We start from the raw sequence: 22,356 nt of genomic DNA on the forward strand, positions 1-22,356 counted from the left end.
AAAAAAAAAAAAAAAAGAGTAGGAGTCTCACTCTGTTGCCCAGGCTAGAGTACAGTAGCATACTCATAGTCACTGCAGCCTCAACCTGCTGGGTTCTGGTGATCCTTCTGCCTCAGCCTTTCAAATAGCTGGAACCACAGGCAAGTGCCACCATGCCCAGCTAATTTTTTGATTTATTGTAGAGACAGGTCTCACCAAGTTGCCCAGTCTGGTCTCAAACCCCTGGACTCACGCAATCCTCTCACCTCCGCCTCCCAAAGTGCTGGGATTGTAGTTATGAGCCACCTCGCCCAGCTAAAAAATCAATTCCTTTTTTTTAATGAGCTCAGAGGAGTCTATGTACATTAGGTAGAAGAAGATAAATGCAAGATAGCTGAGAAATCCCAAATACAAATACAGAAAATGAAATGCACTTATATGTTAGCAATGATATACATATGGTAGTCTCCCGTTATCCAAGGTTTCCCTTTCTATAGTTTTAGTTACCCCATCAACTATAGCCCAAAATATTCAAAGAAAAATTCAAAATAAACAACTCATACATTTTAAATTGCACACCATTCTGAGGAGTGTGATGAAATCTCACACCATCCCACTCTGTCCTACATGGGATGTGAATTACCCTTTTGTCCAACACATCCCTGCCCATCAGTCAATTAATAGCTGTTTCAGTTATTAGCTGGAAAAAGTATAATGTGATAGAGTTCAATACTATGCACGGTTTTAGGCATATACTGGGGTCTTAGAGCATGTCCCCTGTGAATATGGAGGGTGGGGTGGCAGTGGGACTACTGTAGTTAGAACTCAATGATCATTAGGCCCATTCTGTTTAAAGTTAGTCAAATTTCTTTGTGTTTCTGTTTTCAGTAGAAGCAAGCAGTCTCATTGCCCTTATTAACCCATACCCACCCTTCTCTCCAGCAAGGACCAGGCCACATATTAAATGTCACATGAGTGCTGGCTTCTGACCAGCAAGTGCTTACCTGGAGGAGATAGAGGAGTCCTGGGACAAACAAGGTGAGTGGGTACAGAGACTGGTATGTTGCTAAGGCAAGAAAGATAGCACTGAGGAAAGCACTGCCTGTAAAAAGAAACATATATGTGGAATAATCCAGCCTCACCAAGCAGGAATAGACTCAGTGAGTCCCAACCAACATGAAACTTTCTGTAATTTCTCAAACAGTCACCCACCAAGTGCTTCCTGCTATACAAGCTGCTATGTAAATTCACACAAAGTGAGAGCTTCCTGGATTGATTTTCAATGAAAGGAAACCAAGAAAGTTAACACCATATAACATTAGCAAACTGAGACATTATAGACATGTTTATTTTCTTTCTTTTTTTTTTTTTTAGTTGGAGTCTCACTCTGTTGCCCAGGCTGGAGTACAGTAGCACACTCATGGACACCGCAGACTCAACCTGCTGGGCTCAGGAAATCCTTCCACCCCTTCCAAGTAGTTGGAACTAGAGGTGCACACCACCACACACAGCTGATTTTTTTATTTTTTGCAGAGATGAGGTCTCGCCAAGTTGCCCCGGTTGGTGTCAAACCCCGGGTTCAGGCAATCCTTTCGCCTCCGCCTCCCAAAGTGCTGGAGTGAATTATAGCCACGAGCCACTATGTCCAGCCAATAGACATTTTTTTTTTGAGTTGGAGTCTCACTCTGCCACCCAGGCTGGAGTGCAGTGACACACTGCTCACTGCCACTACAGCCTCAACTTGCTGGGCTCAGGCAATCCTTCCACCTCAGCCTTCTAAGTAGCTGAAACTACAGGTGCTTGCCACCACGCTTGGCGAATTTTTTTATTTATTGTGGAAACGAGGTCTCAACATGTTGCCCAGGCTGGTTTCGAACCCGTGGATTCTGGCAATCCTCTTGCCTCAGCCTCTTAGAGTGCTAGGATTATAGGCATGAGCCACAGCACCTGGCCAGACATATTTCTTTTCTTTTTTCTTTTGAGTTGGAGTCTCACTCTGTTGCCCAGACTGGAGTGCAGTGGCCGTTCCCGGCCACTGCAGCCTCGACCCACTGGGCTCTGGCGATCCTTCCACCTCAGCCTTCTGAGTAGCCAGAATTACAGGCACGTGTTACCACGCCCGGCTGATTTTTTGATTTATTGTAGAGATAAGGTCTCGCCAAGTTGCCCAGGCGGGTCTCGAAGCTGCAGGCTCAGGCAATCCACTCACCTCAGCCTCCCAAAGGTGCGGGATTACAGGCTGAGCCACCAAGCCCGGCTCAGACATAGTTCTTATAAAATTTTCTGACCCAGAAAAATTTTACAAACTTCAGCTCAAAAGGGATCAAGTCTATTAACACCCATGTCCTATTTAATTGTAAACCAGGGGTTTCCAAGTGGCCCAGAAATCAGAAAAGTACAAGTGATGGTCCAGGGTATAAAACCCCCACATTTGTCTTGTGATGATAATGTTTCAAAAAATGCTGATTCCCATGGTCACACTCATTAGCATGGAGTCAACTGTTTACTGAAAATAACAAACATACTCTCAGTGGTGTTTCATAAAAGCCAGAGCTAGTCATTCCAGTCTGAGAGGTTTTATTTCTCTCCCAACCCAGTTCTAGAGAGGAACAGAAGGAGATGATCAGTTGGATCTTTTGCCCGCCAAAGAAGTAAAACATTACGGGAAACTCTAAGAGCTAATTTGGAAGAGGGAGAGTTATGAACGTGACAACTTTACAACAGAGGAAGAGAAGACAGAACTCTGTGTGCCCTAACCCTTTACCAAGGAAACTCACTAACTAGAACAATCCTGGCTAGTAGAAAGTAGAAGGTAGAGAAAGAAGGAAGTTGGAAATAACTGACAAGAACAGAACCGTAAGAGTTAGGGCTGTCTCACCACATTGATTAGTGCCAGGCATAATGTCCTGTATCCAGAGTACTTGTAAATATGACTAAGTAGGGACAGGATAGTGCCGAGCTAAGCTGTGACACCAGCAGGCCCCTCACACACACCTGCTAAGCTACAGACTCTAGAACCAGAACCAGGTCAGATGGCAGCAGTAGGAAAGGTGCTATTCTGGAGCCCAGTGGCAAGGGTGGGCTCAGAATTGATTCCTTGACTTGGCCAAAAATCTGAATGACATTTTTTGTGGGACACTGGCTAAGAAAAGAAAAAATGAAAAATAACTTAAAAAAAATTTTTTTTTTTTTGAGTCGGAGTCTCACTCTGTCACCCAGACTGGAGTGCAGTGGCACAGGCAATCCTTCTGCCTCAGCTTTCCAAATAGCACTGTGCTACTCTGCCCAGCTAATTTTTTATTTAGTGTAGAGACAACATCTCACCAAGTTGCCTGGGCTGGTCTCGAACCCACGGGTTCAGGCAATGTACTTGTTTTGGCCTCCCAAGGTGCTTGGATTACAGGATGAGTCACCAAGCCTGGCCATTTTTTAAATTTTAATTTTAATTTTTTTGAGTTGGAGTCTCACTCTGTCGCCCAGGCTAGAGTGCCGTGTACACTCACAGCCACTACAGCCTCAACCTACTGGACTCAGGGGATCCTTCCACCTCAGCCTTCCAAGTAGCTGGAACCACAGGTGTGCGCCACCACGCCCAGCTAATTTTTTTGATTTATTGTTGAGATTAGGTCTCATCAAATTGCCCAGGTTGATCACAAACCCGTGGGCTCAGACAATCCTCTCACCTCAGCCTCCCAAAGTGTGGGGATTACAGGTGTCAGCCACCATGCCCAGTCTGGAAAATAACTTTTTTTTTTTTTTTTTTTTTTAAGTTGGAGTCTCACTCTGTCGCCCAGACTGGAGTGCAGTGGCCGCTCCCGGCCACTGCAGCCTCGACCTGCTGGGCTCCGGCGATCCTTCCGCCTCAGCCTTCCGAGTAGCTGGAACTACAGGTGTGCGCTACCACACCTGGCTCATTTTTTGATTTATTGTAGAGATGAGGTCTCGCCAAGTTGCCCAGGCGGGTCTCGAACTCAGGCAATCCACTCACCTCAGCCTCCCAAGGCACGGGATTACAGGCTGAGCCACCGAGCCCGGCGGAAAATAACTTTTTAACTTAGCATGGTTCTCCAAAGATTTGAGGGTGAGAGAGAAGAGTGGTCCAAGAGTCTGTTATCAGAAGAGGGAAGCTAATGCTCCAATTCCATCCATTCTTATAAATGTGGTAGAAACAAGCATGTGACTTTCACCTCTCTCTTCCAGGGAGTGGAATAAACACAGCCACCTCCTGCTCCAACTGCCTGAGATCAATAATTGCTTGTCTGGAACAGCTGACTGTTTACAAGGCCCAAGAGAGAAGAGGCTTATAGCTTGGCAAGGATGGACTAGGATTAGGAAGAAGCAGTTCTCCTTCCTTAGATGAAACTTTTGGGAAGGAAAAATCTGTTCCTCCTGCTCTTATCTCTAAGTGGCATCAACACGCAGCCGGATACCCTGGCTAGTCCTCAACCTATGGCTCCCACAGCTTCCCCTCCCACCAGCCCCAAGCCCTGCTCCACCTCTGGAGCACTCAGCACTTCAGCAACTGCCTCACCATCTCTCACCAGCTGTCTTCAGCAGCCTTTCCCTCTCTTCCTGAATGGTCTCTCCAACCCTCTTCCATTCAAGTCCCTTCTCCATAGAAGCAATGAAGGATCTTCTTAAAACACTGCTCAAATTGTTACAAGTCTGTCTTTAAAGGCTTCTGACGGTTCCATTTCATCTACCGAGTTAAGTCCAAACTCCAACAGCAAATAAAACTCTGCACCATCTGGGTCTTGTTTCACTAGCTTTCTCTCTCACCATCCTACCACATACTCCCTGTGCTCCAGCTATACTAGACCATTTCCAATTTCTGAAAATACCATGATGTTTCATTCCTCTGTGTCTATGCTTAGGTTATTCCCTCTAAGCCATCATTCTCTGACCTCCTTTTAGTAGAAGCACTCTCTCAATGGCCAGATGAAAGGTCACTTCTTTTCTGAGTCCAAGCAGAGGTCATAACAACAGTGCTTATAACAAATATTTGTTGAATGCTTATTAGGTGCCAGGCACTATACTGTATCCTCTGCAACGAGAACAGTGCCTGACTCAAAAAAGCACTCAGATAACATCACAAGAAGCTTATGAAAGCTCTATTTTTTGCCAGGTGCAGTGGCTCAAACCTGTAATCCCAGTACTTTGGGAGGCCGAGGCAAAGGGATTGCCTGAGCCCAGGGGTTTGAGACCAGCCTGGGCAATGAGACCTCATCTCTACAATAAATCAAAAACTAGCTGGGCATGGTGGCACACCACAACTGTAGTTCCAGCTACTTGGAAGTCTGAGGCAGAAGGATCGCCTGAGCCCATCAGGTCAAGGCTGTGGTACCCTGCACTCCAGCCTGAGCTACAGAGTGAGACTCCAACTCAAAAAAGGAAAAAGAAAGCTCTATTTTTCTGCACAGTTTCTAGTAACAACTTTATTGAGATTTTTTTTTTAATCACATATTCTATTCATTTTACAGGTAAAGAAACTGAGGCACAGAAACAGAAAAGCTTAAGTAATCAAATCCACACAGTTAATTTCAGTGCCCATTCTATTAATTCCTATGTTAATAGCTTCATCTCATTCAATACTGATATTATCTTATAATAATTTGCTAATGTTTTTCTCTCTCTTTCCCTATTTGTCTGTGAGTTGACCAAAGGCAATAAACTTCTCTTAACTTTGACTCTCCAGCACTATCATTCAGTAATACATATGAAATCCCTTCAAGCCAGGCTCGGTGGCTCAGCCTGTAATCCCGCGCTTTGGGAGGCTGAGGTGAGTGGACTGCCTAAACCCGCGGGTTCAAGACCCGCCTGGGCAACTTGGCGAGACCTCATCTCCACAATAAATCAAAATGAGCCAGGCATGGTAGCGCGCGCCTATAGTTCCAGCTACTTGGAAGGCTGAGGTGGAAGGATCGCCAGAGCCCAGCAGGTCGAGGCTGCGGTGGCCGGGAGCGGCCACTGCACTCCAGTCTGGGAGACTGAGTGAGACTTCAACTCAAAAAAAAAAAAGAAATCCTTTCAAAAATGCAAGTATACTCAGCCAGGTGTGGTGGCACATGCCTGCAGATCTAGCTACCTGGAAGGCTGAGGCAGAAGGATCGCCTGAGCCCAGCAGGTCAAGGCTGCGGTGGCCATAAGCGTGCCACTGCACTCCAGCCTGAGTGACAGAGTGAGACTCCAGCTCAAAACAAACAAGCAAACAAACAAAACAAAAATGCAAGCATACTCAATGAAATGATCTTGAGGAAGAAAAATTCATGAAGCCTAAGACACAAGGTAATGAACCTGGGCAAATAACAAATTAAATCTGACTCTTGAATAAAGCCGAGCCTGCAGAATAGTAGTTGAGGGCTTGTGTGGCAGGAGGCCAGACACAAAGAATCCTCTCTGTGGAGTAAACTCCTAGATGGCTGAGACCTGTAACTGGGGACAGACACACAGTGCTGCAATAGTCAGTGGGCTGGTATGTGACGTCTGTGTGTGGGATGCCGGGCAGGTGTGGATGGGGCACACACACAGCCTGAGCAAACATGAGGGGAAGCGTCAAGGCACACAGGGAACTCAGAAAGGGCTAATATGTTTTGAAAAAAGCTAGAAGGGGCAAGAAGAATGAGTTAGGAAGACAGAAGAAGAATGATATGTGCTTGGGGCAGGATCAAAGAAGATAATGAAAATTGAAAGGTGACTTCAAATATTTTACACAAACTATGCAATAAGCAAACATTCCTAGAGTTTACCCTATGCCAAGCATGTGCTAGGTGCTAAGCAGCCTGGTGACTCAGACAGTCTCTGTCTTCAGGGAGCTCCCAGAAAACAATCACAAAATACAGGAGACTACAAAGGAAGGAGACCTAACCCAGGAGTGGAAACTGACACCTGAGCTTTGAACAAAGAATAGCAGTCCCAGGAAACAGCATGTTCACAGGTAGGAGGGCAAGAAAGAATGGAGTGCTGGGGGAGAGAAGAGGGTAGGAATGGGGGTGGGGAAGCTGCAATTAGCTCAACATGGCAGAAACAGGGTGAGAGTTGAGAGAAGGGACTGGAAGAGGACACGAAAAGGGCTTCTGTGGATGCTGGTAACATCTGTTTCCTAATCTGGATGTGGTTACTTGACATTTTGTGAAAATCCACTTATCTATATACTAATAATTCACACATTTCTCTGAATATGTTATATATGTCCATAAAAAGTTACAGTCTAAAACATCTCAGCAAGCAGATAGGGGTCATATCATGAAGAGCTTAGCTTACACAGTCATCCAAAAACATCAACCTACAGGCCTAGACAGGACACCCGAAATAATGCCTGAAAGGGCAGCCCCATGCAGGCAAGAGCTAGGGCATCCTGCGGGCCTAACTAGAAGGAACTGTGCCAAGAAGACTATGAGTTTGACCAAGAAATGATACAATCTACCATTTGTCTGCCATTGCAGCCCAGGTTCTCAGGCAATAGGTTTTCTATATAAGGCTTTGTCTTTGGTTTTATCATAGGACTAGTAGAGCAAATCAGTCAAATTTAAACCAGTCTTAGTGTCGGCGAATTCCATTATCTATCCAATCCAGTGTTAAATGTGTTTTCCAACTCTATTTATGTTAGGGTGGAGGCCAAAACAAACCTTGGCAAGACCTGGGGTAACACTTTGCCTCCAGGACTGTACCTTGAAGTGGTCTAAGCCTGGGGAGGTGGCAGAGCTACAGGATAGAGCAGGAATGTAAAGAACAAGATGGGGTTGCAGGGACTGGTTCAGAATCTAGACTTCAAGTGGAGTAAGCAGAGTCAGACTGGGTCACAGACAGTGATCTGTACCATAACAGGCAGTGGGACAGACTTGAATGTCGTCAAAAGGGCTGAAGTCCCATAGGACTATCAAAAGAGGAAGTTGCAACAGGCTCTGAAGCAACAAGTAAGACCGTCCAGGAGGAGGTGATACTGGGGGCAAGGCCCAATGTATTACATTCCCTGTCAAGTGTGCTCTTATAACAGGACAGTCTCTCTCAGTCTATCCACATCAGCGATGATGATAATTTATTGAGCACCTACTCTGTTCCAACTGTAAGCACCATACTTGTGTTAGGTCATTTAGTCCTTTAAATAATCCCATGAAGTGTACAGACACTACTGCTATCCCCATTTTACAGATAGGGAAACTGAAGGACAGGGAAGATATTTGCCCCAGGTCACCAAGCCAGTGCTTTCACAGCAAAAGAATTTTAGCCCATTCTCATTTCAGAACCCACACTCTTTAACTATATAATCACTGTGCCACTCTCTTGATCTCCTCTGTGCCTATGCCATAAATATTACAATAAGCAAAGCAAGTAGTTGAGTGAATTCTGCTACAGAAGCATGCAAAGTACTTTACATTTCTTGTTAATTCCTCAATCGACTTTATGAGGAAGATATTGTGATCAGTCAGAGGTTCTTGAGATTGCATAATTAGAACAAGCAGTCTTTGAAGCTGGGTTGACCTGGCAAAACTCTATCTTAGTCTGCTTCTCCCCTGGGCCCATGAGTTCTCTGTAACTCCCTCCAATGGCTGGGCTTTCCTCTACAGAAACCTTAAGTAAAAGTGATGGGATCATGGGGCCTCAGAATCATCACCTAACACTGTTCTTCCAAGGCAGGGTTCCAGGAAGAGAACCTCTCATTCTAACCTTCGAGACTGCCCCCAGAAGACTCAGGAATACCCTATCAAACCTGAGGGCTCTTTTAAAAAGGAGGATATTACTCAGAGTAACAACCAGCCCCATCATTTACTGAGCACTTAGTATATGTCCCCATACCATTCACCATCTCATTCATTCTTTACATTCTGTGAGATAGAGACTCTTTCAATATCCCCTTGCTACAGATGAGGAAACTGAGGCCTAGAACTTAAGTGACTTGCCTGAGACAATGGAGTCAGGAAATGGTGGAGCCGGAGTCAGCTACCAGATCGAACACCAATGCAACCTGAGCTCTTAATCACTCTTGACTACCTTCTGATACTACAGATCCTTCTTTTTCTTTGGCAAGCAAGTCCTTTGGCAAGCATGGCCTCTTTTGGTGGAATAAGAAAAGTTGGAAGAATTCTTAGATGGCAAACAAAGAACTTCTGGTCCGGAATATTTCATCGCTGACAAACACCAACAATGAACAAGCAGGAGCACCTATTAACACTTGTTTGTTTTCCTTTTTAAAGCCCAATGAAGACTTCCTCACAGGGATGGGGTTTTGCTTTTGTTTTTGTTTTTTGAGTTGGAGTCTCACTCGGTCACCCAGACTGGAGTGCAGTGGCACGCTCCTGGCCACTGCAGCCTCGACCTGCTGGGCTCCAGCGATCCTTCCGCCTCAGCCTTCCAAGCAGCCGGAACTACAGGTGCGCGCTACCATGCCCGGCTAATTTTTTGATTTATTGTAGAGATGAGGTCTCGCCAAGTTGCCCAGGCGGGTCTCGAACCCGCAGGCTCAGGCAATCCACTCACCTCAGCCTCCCGAAGTGCGGGATTACAGGGTGAGCCACCAAGCCTGGTTGGGTTTTTAATGAGCTCATTGAAAGGCAGAGTAGCCTTTGACCAAAGCAATAGCCTTTAAAGCAAAGCCCAACCTGCTCCACCTAACTCCTATCAACCCTGCCCAAAGACCTGTTTCCCCACCAACACTCCAATAAGGACATCACTGTACAATGGCATGGGCCGTGTCCCAGGTTTCCAAAAAGGAAGTCAAGGGATAGCAAGTAGAAGGAGTCAAGGGGAGAGAACAAACAAGGCTTCTCTCTTCTGTGGGTTACCTGGCTCCATGGAAGTCTGGGCAACATTGTAAGGGTCACTTCCACTATCCATATCTTCTAATCAACCCAGTTAATTTATTTTTAATTATGTGCTCATTGAAGAAACTTTGGGAAAAAAATATACGAAAAAGGAAATGAAAATCACTTATGAACTTACTCCACAGAAACAAGTATTACACTTTTGGGGTCTACTTTCTAGTTTTTTGTTGTTTTAACATAGGTGAGATTAATTGAAATATATATATAATTTTAAAAATAAAGATAGGATCTCACTATGTTGCCCAGGCTGGGAAATTTGGCCTAAAATATATTATTTTATATTCTGCTTTTTAAAAACCATAAATTTATTCTCATATAATTTATAATTATTTTTAAATATCATGTGCATAATATTCCACTACATAAATAAACCATATTTTTCTTAACAATTCTTCTCTATTTAAAGTGTTTTCTAATTTTTCTAGTCATTCTAAATCTGCAAGCTGGCCAGATATATTAACTCACACTTATAATCCCAGCACTTTGGAGGTCAAGATGGAAGATTGCTTGAGCCCAGAATTTCAAGACCAGCCTAGGCAACAGAGTGAAACCTCATCTCGACTAAAAATAAAAAAATTAACTGGGTGTGATGGTGCACACCTGTAGTCCCAGGTACTTAGGAGCCTGAAGCTGAAGGATCACCTGAGTCCAGGAGTTAGAGGCTGTGGTAGCCATGATCGGGCCTCTGCACTCCGGCCTGGGAGACAAACTGAGACTACAACTCAAAAAAAAAAAAAAAAAAATGTGTGCTGGGCTCGGTGACTCAGCCTGTAATCCCGTGCCTTTGGGAGGCTGAGGTGAGTGGATTGCCTGAGCCCACGGGTTCGAGGCCCGCCTGGGCAACTTGATGAGACCTCATCTCTACAATAAATCAAAAAATCAGCCGGGCGTGGTAGTGCTTGCCTGTAATTCCAGCTACTTGGAAGGCTAAGGCAGAAGGATCGCCGGAGCCCAGCAGGTCGAGGCTGCGGTGGCCAGGAACGGCCACTGCACTCCAGTCTGGGAGACAGAGTGAGACTCCAACTCAAAAAAAAAAAAATGTGTTTTGGGGTCGGGTTCAGTGGCTCAGCCCATAATCCCAGCACTTTGGGAGGCCGAGGCAAGTGGATTGCCTGAGCCCATGAGTTCGAGACCCGTCCAGGCAACTTGGTGACACCTCGTGTCTACACTAAATCAAAAATTAGCTGGGCATGGTGGCATGTCTTTAGTTCCAGCTACTTGGAAGGTTGAGGCGGAAGGATCACCAGAGCCCAGCAGGTCGACGCTGGGGTGGCCATGAGCGTGTCACTGCACTCCAGCCTGGGCGACGGACTAAAGACTCCAACTCAAAAAAAAAAAGGAAATTTAGAACACTAATTTGTGAGGATAAACACCATTCGTCAGGGCAAACACAGACCACAGATAGCTCTGGAGATGAAGAACAGCTTTGATTTTTGATAAGATTTGCAAGTCCACAACTTGCTGATCAATCTTGTGCTGCTCTGTAATCTCATATTTCTCTTTTTCTGTGTGGAAGTTCTCACCCTCCTGATGCCTGGGCACCCGCAGCTGCTGCTTCTTAAGTAAACATCAGTAAGATGTTTTGGGATTTTCACATTGCTGATAATTTTTGTGAAGGTGGCAATGACAAATTTCTGGTATGTTCTCAGAGGAACTCAACTGAGGAATAGAGGTCTAGTCACAGTAACAAGCCACTGCCTAGTTGCTTCAGGAAAACTACGCTCTTGCCTCTGTGATGCCCAGTGAGGATAATCGGGATGGTCCTGGGAGTGACGCTGGCTCCCAGTTTTCTCAAGAGCTGGCTGAAGTGTTTTTTGTCATAGCTTTCAAGGCATATCTTCAGTAGGATAATATCTATGCATTGGGCAAAATTTAACCACTTGAGTACCACTGTTCTTGTCACCACCAACTGGTTTTGTAATGGTTACAAAAACTTCCTTTTTTTTTTTATTTTCAACCTTGGATTTAGTTGCCCAGTACTTCCTTTTGTACATGGCCTTCCTGGAATACAAAGCAGATCAGAAATATCTTCCAATATCTCTGATGAAGACAGGATTTTGGCTGCAGTGGGGCTTCTTCTTCTTCTTGACTTTTTAGCCCTGAGGTTACCCTTTTTCACCTAGCCACAAACATCAGCCTTCTTGGCTTCAGGTTTCTTCTCCTTAGTATTTGTCTTCTCAACTTTTTCACCCACCATCTTGCAGGATGGGAAAGAAAACTAAGGTCCCCAGTTACCTTCAAAATCTTTACCAATATGAACAAAAAAGTCACTTCTTTGTTCTTTCAATTTGTTTTTCTTTATTATCTATAAAGTTGAACACTTTTCCATATGTTTTAGTGACTTACACTCCTTCTCTTGTGAATTTTCCCCAGTGTTTTCTTTTTTAAAAATAAAAAGTGAAGCTGGGCTCGGTGGCTCAGCCCGTAATACCGTGCTTTGGGAGGCTGAGTGGATTGCCTGAGCCCGCAGGTTCAAGACCCACCTGGGCAACTTGGTGAGACCTCATCTCTACAATAAATAAAAAAAATCAGCTGGGCGTGGTAGCGCATGCCTGTAATTCCAGCTACTCGGAGGCTGAGGCGGAAGGATCACCAGAGCCTAGCAGGTCGTGGCTCCTGGCCACTGCCCTCCAGTCTGGGCGATAGAGTGAGACTCCAACTCAAAAAATAAATAAATAAATAAATAAATAAATAAAAAATAAAAAAATTTTTTAAGGTTCTAAAAATAAAAAGTGAGGCCAGGCATGGTGGCTCATGTCTGTAATTCCAACATTTTGGGAGGTGGAGGCAAGAGGATTGCTTGAGCACAAGTATTCACAATCAGCCTGGGCAACTTGACAAGACCTTGTCTCTACAATAAATAAAAAAATTAGCTGGGTGTGACATCACGTGCTTGTAGTTCCAGTTACTTGGAAGGCTGAGGTGGAAGGATCGCCTGAGCCAAGCAGGTCGAGGCTGCAGTGGCTGTGAGCGTGCCACTGCACGCTAGCCTGGGTGACAGAATGAGACCCTGCTTCATAAAAATAAAATAGAATAAAAAATAAAAATAAAGAGAGAAGGGTGGGTGCTGTGACTTACACTTGTAATTCCAACACATTGGGAGGCAAAGGCGAGAGGATTACTTGAGCCCAGAGGTTCAAGACCAGCCTGGGCAACTTGGTAAGACCTTGTCTCTACAACAAATAAAAACGTAGTAGGGTGTGGTGACGTGCACCTATGGGGTTTCACCTACTTGGGAGGCTGAGGCAGAAGGATCACCTGAGGCCAGCAGGGCGAGGCTGTGGTAGCCATGAGCATCCCACTGCACTCAAGCCTGGGAGAGAGTGACACTCGACTCAAAAAAAAAAAAAAGAGAGAATGACAAATACATGATCAATGTTAGACATGACTGACATGAAATAAGTGATGGGCTGGGTGCAGTGGCTCAAGCCTGTAATCCCAGCACTTTGGGAAGCTGTGGTAAGGGGACTGCCTGAGCCCCGGGTTCAAGAACAGCCTGGGCAACATGGTGAGATCTCATCTCTACAATGAATCAAAAAATTAGCCGGGCGTGATACTGCACGCCTGTAGTTCCAGCTACTTGGAAGGCTGAGGCAGAAGGATTGACAGAGTCCAACAAACTGACGCTGGGATAGCCATGAGCATGCCACTGCACTCTAGCCTAAGCGCCAGACTGAGAATCCAACTCAAAAAACAAAAAACAAAAGAAATCAGTGCTAAAAGTAAAACAAAATTGTATATATAATATTACAAAAATGTCTATGAATTCATTCAACAAAAATATGGAGTAATACAATAAAATTTTTGCTCTATAAAACCAAAAACAATGTAGTTACAAGCCAGGTGCAGTAGCTCACACCTGTAATCCCAGCACTTTGGGAGGCCGAGGTTAGAGGATTCCCTGAGCTCACAGGTTCAAGAACTGCCTGGGTCACATGGCGAGACCTTGTCTCTACAATAAATCAAAAAATTAGTTGGGCATGTTGGCACACACTTGTAGTTCCAGTTACTTAGAAGGTTGAGGCAGATGGATCGCCTGAGCCCAGCAAATTGAGGCTGCAGTGGCTGTAAGCATGCCACTGCACCCCAGTCTGGGTGACAGAGTGAGACTTCAACTCAAAAATAAAAATAAAAATAAATGTAGCTACAAAAGAGATACATATAACGTATTTACATGTTTTTTCCCCCTAAACCTTTTTATGTACTTAAAGGTCATAAAATAATTTTTTAATGGCATAATTTACATTTTTGCGTGAGACACCTGGAAAAACAAACTTGTACCTTCAGAGGGCATGTCTTCATTTTTTCTATCTTTCCACTCAGCTATTTTTTTCTTTTTTTTGAGTTGGAGTCTCACTCTCGTCAATCAAGCTGGAGTGAAGTGGCACACTCATGGCCACTGCAGTCTTGACCTGCTGTGCTTAGGTGATCCTTCTGCCTCGGCCTTCCAAGTAGCTGGAACTACAGACACATGCCACCATGCCCGACTAGTTTTTGTAATTTAATGTAGAGATGAGGTCTCGCCAAGTTGCCCAGGCTGGTCTCGAACCCCAGGGCTCAGGCAATCCTCTCGCCTTAGCCTAGTACTAGGATTAAAGGCAGAGCCACAAGGCCCGGCCTCCACTCAACTATTTTAAAGATGATATTTCCAAAAGCCAGTACTTAGTCCCTTCTACCAGGCTGCAGCATATATTCCTTATTTTCTTTATCTATTTATTTTTAGTTGGAGTCTCACTCTGTCATCCAGACTGTAGTGCAGTGGCCCGCTCCCAGCCACCTTCCGCCTCAGCCATCCAAGTAGCCAGAACTATAGAAGCGTGCTACCACACCTGGCTAATTTTTGATTTATTGTAGAAATAAGGTCTTCGCAAGTTGCCCAGGTGGGTCTTGAACCCGTGTGCTCAGGCAATCCACTCACCTCAGCCTCCAAAAGCACTAGGATTACAGGCTGAGCCACCGAGCCTGGCCATATATTTCTTATTTTAATGAACACCAGGTACCTTGATAAATGACAACCTATCTGAGCCTGACACTCTAGAAATACGGATTGAGGCAAGAAAGAGTTCATAGACTCAGAGTTTTCACTGTTTCAGAGTTGTTTCTGACAAAATGACTACAACCCAGGACAAGACAATTCACACTCTATAATATCTAATTATTTTAAGTAACCCAATATTACATTAAACTAATGGGACTACAGAAAGAACATTCATAAGCACTCTAAGAGAAATAATCTCTTATAAAGACCTAAGTCAGCTGGCTTGGTGGTTCAGCCTGCAATCTCAGCACTTTGGGAGGCTGAGGTGAGTAGACTGCCTGAGCCTGTGGGTTCGTGACCCACCTGGGCAACTTGGCGAGACCTCATCTCTACAATAAATCAAAAATTAGCCAGGTGTGGTAGCGCAGGCCTGTAGTTCCAGCTACTTGGAAGGCTGAGGCGGAAGGATCACCGGAGCCCAGCAGGTTGAGGCTGCGGTGGCTGGAAGCAGCCACTGCACTCCAGTCTGGGTGACAAAGTGAGACTCCAACTCAAAAAAAAAAAGACCTAAGTCATTTTCATATGCTATATCCCAGAAAAGCTAAGAAAACTATAAATAAAAAATTCCAGCCGGGCTCGGTGGCTCAGCCTGTAATCCCACGCTTTGGAAGGCTGAGGTGAGTGGATTGGATTACCTGAGCCCGCTGGTTTGAAACCATCCTGGGCAACTTGGCGAGACCCCATCTCTACAATAAATCAAAAAATCAGCCGGGCGTGGTAGCGCATGCCTGTAATTCCGGCTACTCAGAAGGCTGAGGCGGAGGGATCGCCGGAGCCCAGCAGTTGAGGCTGTGGTGGCCAGGAGCGGCCACTGCACTCCAATCTGGGCGACAGAGTAAGACTCCAACTCAAAAAAAAAAAAATTCCATGCACAACTTTTTACTCTTTATTTCCTGAGCATGCACAAAGACTCTTATATTCTTCCTTTGGGAGTATAAATTTAGCCATACATTTCAGAAATCCATATTCAGTGGTAAATATTTCTAGGACTTGATTATAAGAAAATGACTGAACAAGGGTGTAAAAAATTACTACACATTAGAAAGTTAATTGTAGTACTTAAATAGCTGAAAACTGGGCCAGGCTTGGTGGCTCAGCCTGTAATCCCACGCTTTGGGAAGCTGAGGTGAGTGGACGACCTGAGCCCATGGGTTCGAGACCCGCCTGGGCAACTTGGTGAGACCTCATCTCTACAATAAATCAAAAATTAGGCAGGCATGGTAGTGCACACCTGTAGTTCCAGCTACTTGGAAGGCTGAGGCAGAAGGATTGCTGGAGCCCAGCAGGTCGAGGCTGCGGTGGCCGGGAGCAGCCACTGCACTCCAGTCTGGGCGATGGAGTGAGACTCCAACTCAAAAAAAAAAAAAAAAATAGCTGAAAACTGGAAAATCACCTAAATATTTAATGGTACACATTAAAGAATCTCTATACACTCATTCATAAATGGAATAGTATGCAGCCATTAAAACTGACAAACTAGGCCGGGCTTGGTGGCTCAGTCTATATATAATCCCAGCACTTTGAGAGGCCGAGGTGAGTGGATTGCCTGAGCCCGCGGGTTCGAGACCCACCTGGGCAACTTGATGAGACCTCATCTCTACAATAAATCAAAAATTAGCCGGGCGTGGTAGCGTGTGCCTGTAGTTCCAGCTACTCGGAAGGCTAAGGCAGAAGGATCGCCGGAGCCCAGCAGGTCGAGGATGCGGTGGCCGGGAGTGTCTACTGCACTCCAGTCTGGGTGACAGAGTGAGACTCCAACTCAAAAAAAAAAAAAAAGTGACAGACTAGGCCAGGCATAGTGGCTCACACCTGTAATCCCAGCACTTTGGGAAGCCAAAACATTACAGTGAGATCCTATCTCTACAAAAAAAATTTTAAAAATTAGCTAGGGTATGATGGCATGTACCTGCAGTCCTATCTACTCTGCAGGCTGAGATGGGAGGATTGCTTGAGCACAGAAGTTTAAGGCTGCAGTCAGCTATGATCACACCATTGTACTCCATCCTGGGAGACAAAATCAGAACTTGTCTCTAAAAAAGTTTTATAATTTTTTTTTTTAGCCTGGCCTGAAGGTGAATTTGCAACCACCAGTGTATGAATGGTAAGCAAAGTGTCATGAGCACATGAAACCACCCACAGTGAGTGAGTTGAGTGAGAAGAAGGTAGAGAATGAAACCTTAAGAAAAAGCATTTCAGGGGTGATGATGAGAAACAAGAGAGATAAGAGCGATCTTTATTTTTATTTTTTGAGTTGGGAGTCTCATTCAATCGCCCAGGAAATGACACACTCATGGCCACTCCAGCGTCGACCTGCTGGACCCCTACAAAATTTTTTTTGAAGTTAAAATTATGCCAGGTATGGTGGCTCATGCCTATAATCCCAGCACTTTGGGAGGCTGAGGTGAGAGGATTACCTAAGACCACAGGTTCAAGACCAGCCTGGGCAACTTGGTGAGACCTCATCTCTATAATCAAAAACTTAGCCAGGTATGGTGGCACATGCCTATAGTTTCAGCTACTTGGAATGCTGAGGCAGAAGGATCACCTGAGCCCAGCAAGTTGAGGCTGCAGTGGCCGTAAGCATGCCACTGCATTCCAGCCTGGGTGACACAGTGAGACTCCAAATCAAAAAATAATAATAATAATGATGACAGACTAGATGTTTATTGGTATATGAGGCAGATTGTATTATTGCCCCAATTCTCCATTCTTCCCTATGTCCAAGCCCTTTACCAACTAACTTCTCAGTGCCTTCCCCTAGTGGACAGTATAAAAATCTCCACTCCTGAGTTCAGCCATGTGTTGTTTTTTAATCAGTAGGATATTAGCATATGTGATGCAACCATGAATTTAAAAAGTACATGCCTGATCAGGCTTGCTCACTATTAAACCTCTGACAGAGCTATGAGAACATGCCTAAATCAGTCCCCTGGTCTAGGAGGATGATTACACATGTGGAACAGAGCTCAATCTAGATTAGCCAACTCTAGCCAGTCATTGATACATAAACGAAGCCGGATAAAACCAACCAAAGGACTAGCCATGTTCAGCCAAGATCAGCTAATCCATAGCTGACTTACAGATGCATGAGCTAAGTAAATACTTGTATTTTTTTCTTTTTTTAGTTAGATCTCACTCAGTCACCCAGGCTGGAGTGCAGTGGCACATTCTTGGCCACCTCAGCCTTGACCTGGGCTCAGGTGATCCTTCTGCCTCAGCCTTCCAAGTAGCTGGAGCTACAGGCATGCACCACCACACTCGGTTAATTTTTTTATTTATTGTAGACAAGGTCTCATCAAGTTGCCCAGGATAGTCTTGAACCCCTGGGCTCAGGCAACCCTTCGCTTCTGCCTCCCAAAGTGCAAGGATTACAGGTGCGAGTAACCGTGCCCAGTTCAATATTTGTTGTATTTTAATCTACTGAGTTCTGGAGTGGTTTTTTTAAATAGTATTTTTGTGGCACTAGTTAACTGACACAATATTTAAAAGTATGGAAGAGAAATAGAGGAAAAAAATCTGGAAATACAAACTGGAGGGACTTCCAGTTAAAAATGTGTTTATCGCCTCTCCCTCCAAAAACCTTATGACAATAAGGGAATAAAACTAGTATTAGGCGGGGCTCAGTGACTCAGCCTATAATCCCAGCACTTTGGAAGGCGGAGACAAGAGGATTACCTGAGCTCAGGGGTTCGAGACCGCCTGAGCAACACAGTGAGAACTCTTCTCTACAATAAATAAAAAAATCAGCTAGGCATGGTGGCACATGCCTGCGGTTCCAGCTACTTGAAAGGCCGAGGCAGAAGGATTGCCTGAGTCCAGCAGGTTGAGGTTGCGTTGGCTGTGAGCATGCCACAGAGTGGGTGACAGAGTGAGACTCTGACTCAAAAATAAATAAATAAGTAAAAATAAAGTCTATAAACTCAATAGTCACTTTCCCTATTCCTGCTTTCATATTTCCAGCAACCAGTTTTATGCACCCTCTACCCAAACCAAACCCAACTCTTCTACCCCAGGGGGAAAATTAGAGGATGCCTTTCCAGAAAAACAGAAAAGTTTCAGAGGAAAACCTATAGATGATTACATTTAGAAATGTCTCTAATATAAAAGTTTAGCCCACAGCCCGATCTCTCTACAGTGAGAACGACCTGCCAGCAAGCCCTACCCATGCACGAATTCTCTAGGCAACATGCCAGTGCCTCAGTCTTAAATAGAAAAAGAGAGCCAGGATCACCACACACAAAAAAAATCCTCCCACAAGAAAGAAAGAACCTAAAATGGGGTGCGGGATGGGGGGAAAGGACCAGGAAGACAGAGACTATGCTTGGAGCAGATGGAAAATACAGATACTCAGAGAGACAACCGAGGACACTGTGATGACACAATAAAAACAGGATGCTCCAAAGAAACAACCAGAAACCAAAAGAGAACTCAAAAATGTAATAAGTAAAGCTGAGCATGGTGGCTCATGCCTGTAATCCCAGCACTTTGGGAGGGAGATCGAGGTGAGAGGATTGTCTGAGCCCATGGGTTCGAGACCACCCTGGGCAACATGGAGAAACCTGCTCTCCAGAATAAATTAAAAAATTAGCCATGCGTGACGGCACACACCTGTAGTTCCAGCTACTTGGGAGGTTGAGGCTGAAGGATCGCCTGAGCCTAGCAGGTCAAGGCTGTGATGGCTGTGAGCATGCCACTATACTCCAGCATGGGTAACAGAGTAAGACTCTGAGTTAAAAAAATGTAATAAACAAAATAAAAAATTCAACAGAAGAGTTGGAAGATAAAAACAAGGAAATATCCCAGAAAAAGTAAAAGGAAGTAATTAAAAAAAGATGGAAAAAAACAACAGTAAATAAAATTTGCAAACTTGATCAAGAAAGTCCAACATCCGATAGATGTCCAAAACAAGAGGAGAAAGAACATCTAGAAGTAAAGAACACTAGCTTCCATATTAAAAGGGCATGCCAGCTTGGTGCAATACCTCACATTTGTAATCCCAGCACTTTGGGAGGCGGAGGTGAGAGGACTGCCTAAGCCCATGAGTTCTATAATAAAAAAAATTAGCTGGGCGTGGTAACATATGCCTGTAGTTCCAGCTACTTGGAAGGCTGAAGCAGAAGGATTGCTTGAGCCCAGCAAGTCAAGGTTGCGGTGGCGTGAGCGTGCACTGCACTCCAGCCTGAGTGAAAGAGTAGAGACTCCGACTCAAAAAATAAAAAGAAAAGGTCTACTAAGTGCTTAGCATAATGAATTTAAAAAGACCCATGTTGGGGCAACCCTCTTTTGGGTCCCCTCCTGCTTGGGAGCTTTTCTGTATTCTTAAAAAACATCTGCTTTCTGGAAAAAAAAAAAAAAGACCCATGTCAACACACAGCATCATGAAATTTAAAAACACTGAAGATATAAAAAAGATAAGTATTTCAGAAAGAAAAATTTGGTTACACACAAAGTTATCAAACTGCTCAATAGCAAAGATGCCTTCAAAATTTTGAAGAAAAAGATATTCCAGTCTAGAATTCTCTATTTAACCCAACTGTTAATTTGGGCTAAACTAATAAATGAAAATATTTTTCAGACATGGAAAGACTCAAAATAGCTATCTCACACACTCTTTTATAGAAAACTATTAGAAGAAGTACTTCAGAAAAAAAAGAAGAAAAAAGGCTGGGCACTGTGATTCACACCTGTAATACCAGCACTTTGGGAGGTCAAGGTATAAGGATCTGTTAAGAGTTCAAGACCAGCCTGGGCAGTAAAGTGAGACCCTCCCCATTTCTATAAGAAAAAAAAACCTTGGTCAGGTGCAGTCACTCAACCTATAATCCCAGCACTTTGGGAGGCCGAGGTGAGAGGATTGCCTGAGCCCAGGGGTTCAAAACCAGCCTGGGCAACTTAGTGAGACCTTGTCTCTACAATAAATCACAAAACTAGCCATGCATGGTGGTGTGTGTCTCTAGTTTCAGCTACTTGGAAGACTGAGGTGGAAGGATCGCCTAAGCCCAGCAGGTGCCTAGGTCCAGTAGGTCGAGGCTGCAGTGGCCATGAGCGTGCCACTGCACTCCAGCCTGGGCGACAAAAAATGAGACTGCAACTCAAAAAAAAAAAAAAAGAAAGAAAAATCTTAGCCAGGCATGGTGGTGTGTGCCTGTAGTCCTAGCTACTTGGGAGGCTGGGGTAGGATGATTGCTTGAGTCCAGGAGTCCAAGGCTGTAGTGAGCTGAGATTATGCCACTATACTCTAGCCTGGGCAACAGAGTGAAACTCTGCCACAAAAACAAAACAAAAACAGAGGAAAAACATCAACATCAATAAAGGAGAACAAGAAATGAAGAAAGAAGGGATACAGCATGGGAGAATTATGAAGGGAAGTCCCAGGATGACAGCTTTGCATCAGGCCCAGAGAAAAACCAGGACAGACTGGGGCAGGATGGAGGAAGAGTGAGAAAGGTCTCCAGAAAAACAGTGAAACTTATAGACTATTTGATGTACTTAAGAATTTTAAATAAAACATTGTTAGGTACTTAACAGAACTAGTGGAGCAACTGGGGTATAAAACAGTGATTGGTACAAAAAAACTAAGTAAAAAATAAAACAAGCAATAAAAGACAATAATAATAACAAACCCCAGGAAAAAAAAAAAAGGTTGTACATGAAAGAAAAAAGTAATCATAGTTACTACTTTGCCCAGTAGTGGAATAATACATATAGTGCCACAAAATATAGGTATTGACTACTGATTGAATAAAAATTGTGACATAACTACTATAGGAAAAATCAGACAAAGGAGAAGTCGTGATACTGGTATATAAGAGCTAAATCTTTATCTCCCATAATGGGAGCACAATAAATAATGGCAAAAATGTATAATTCATAAACTAGCAGATAAGGCTTTAGAAATATGAAAGCAAATACTAACAAAGCCAGAATGTACTTGCTTCAAACAAACTGAAACAGGGGCGGGAAGAATGAGGAAGGTGACTACTATTCTCATAATAAGCCTTTTTTTTTGGGTTAGAGTCTCACTCTGTCGCCCAGACTGGAGTGCAGTGGCCACTACCGGCCACCGCAGCCTTGACCTGCTGGGCTCCGGCGATCCTTCTGCTTCAGGCTTCCGAGTAGCTGGAACTACAGGCGCGCACTACCACGCCCGGCTAATTTTGATTTATTATAGAGATGAGAGCTCGCCAAGTTGCCCAGTTGGGTCTCGAACCCAAGGGCTCAGGCAATCCACTCACCTCAGCCTCCCAAAGGCATAGGATTACAGGCTGAGCCACTGAGCCGGAAAGGCTAATTTTTTGATATATTGTAGAGAGGAGGTCTCATCGAGTTGCCCAGGCTGGTCTCGAACCCCTGGGCTCAGGCAATCCTCTCGTTTCGGTCTCCCAAAGTGCTGGGATTACAGGCTTGAGCCACCACACTCGGCCTATAAGCCTTTTAGAACTATCTTTTAAAAATTAGGTTACGGCCGGGCTCGGTGGCTCAGCCTGTAATCCTGTGCCTTTGGGAGGCTGAGGTGAGTGG

General features: G+C 44.5%; 1 protein-coding gene across 3 annotated transcripts in view; it reads right to left on the minus strand.

The window, feature by feature from the left end:
* The window catches only part of PIGU (phosphatidylinositol glycan anchor biosynthesis class U), a 118,717-nt gene that overhangs the window by 69,753 nt on the left and 26,608 nt on the right, over positions 1 to 22,356 (minus strand). For all 3 annotated transcript variants that reach the window (XM_008074068.1, XM_021707008.1, XM_008074069.1), the window contains one exon: positions 984 to 1,081. In XM_008074068.1, the coding sequence (XP_008072259.1) occupies positions 984 to 1,081 (98 nt within the window). The remainder of the gene's footprint in view (positions 1 to 983; positions 1,082 to 22,356) is intronic.

This window comes from Carlito syrichta, unplaced genomic scaffold (assembly GCF_000164805.1).
Source record: "Carlito syrichta isolate Samal-C Ts95f unplaced genomic scaffold, Tarsius_syrichta-2.0.1 Scaffold316293, whole genome shotgun sequence".
Lineage (NCBI taxonomy): Eukaryota > Metazoa > Chordata > Mammalia > Primates > Tarsiidae > Carlito > Carlito syrichta.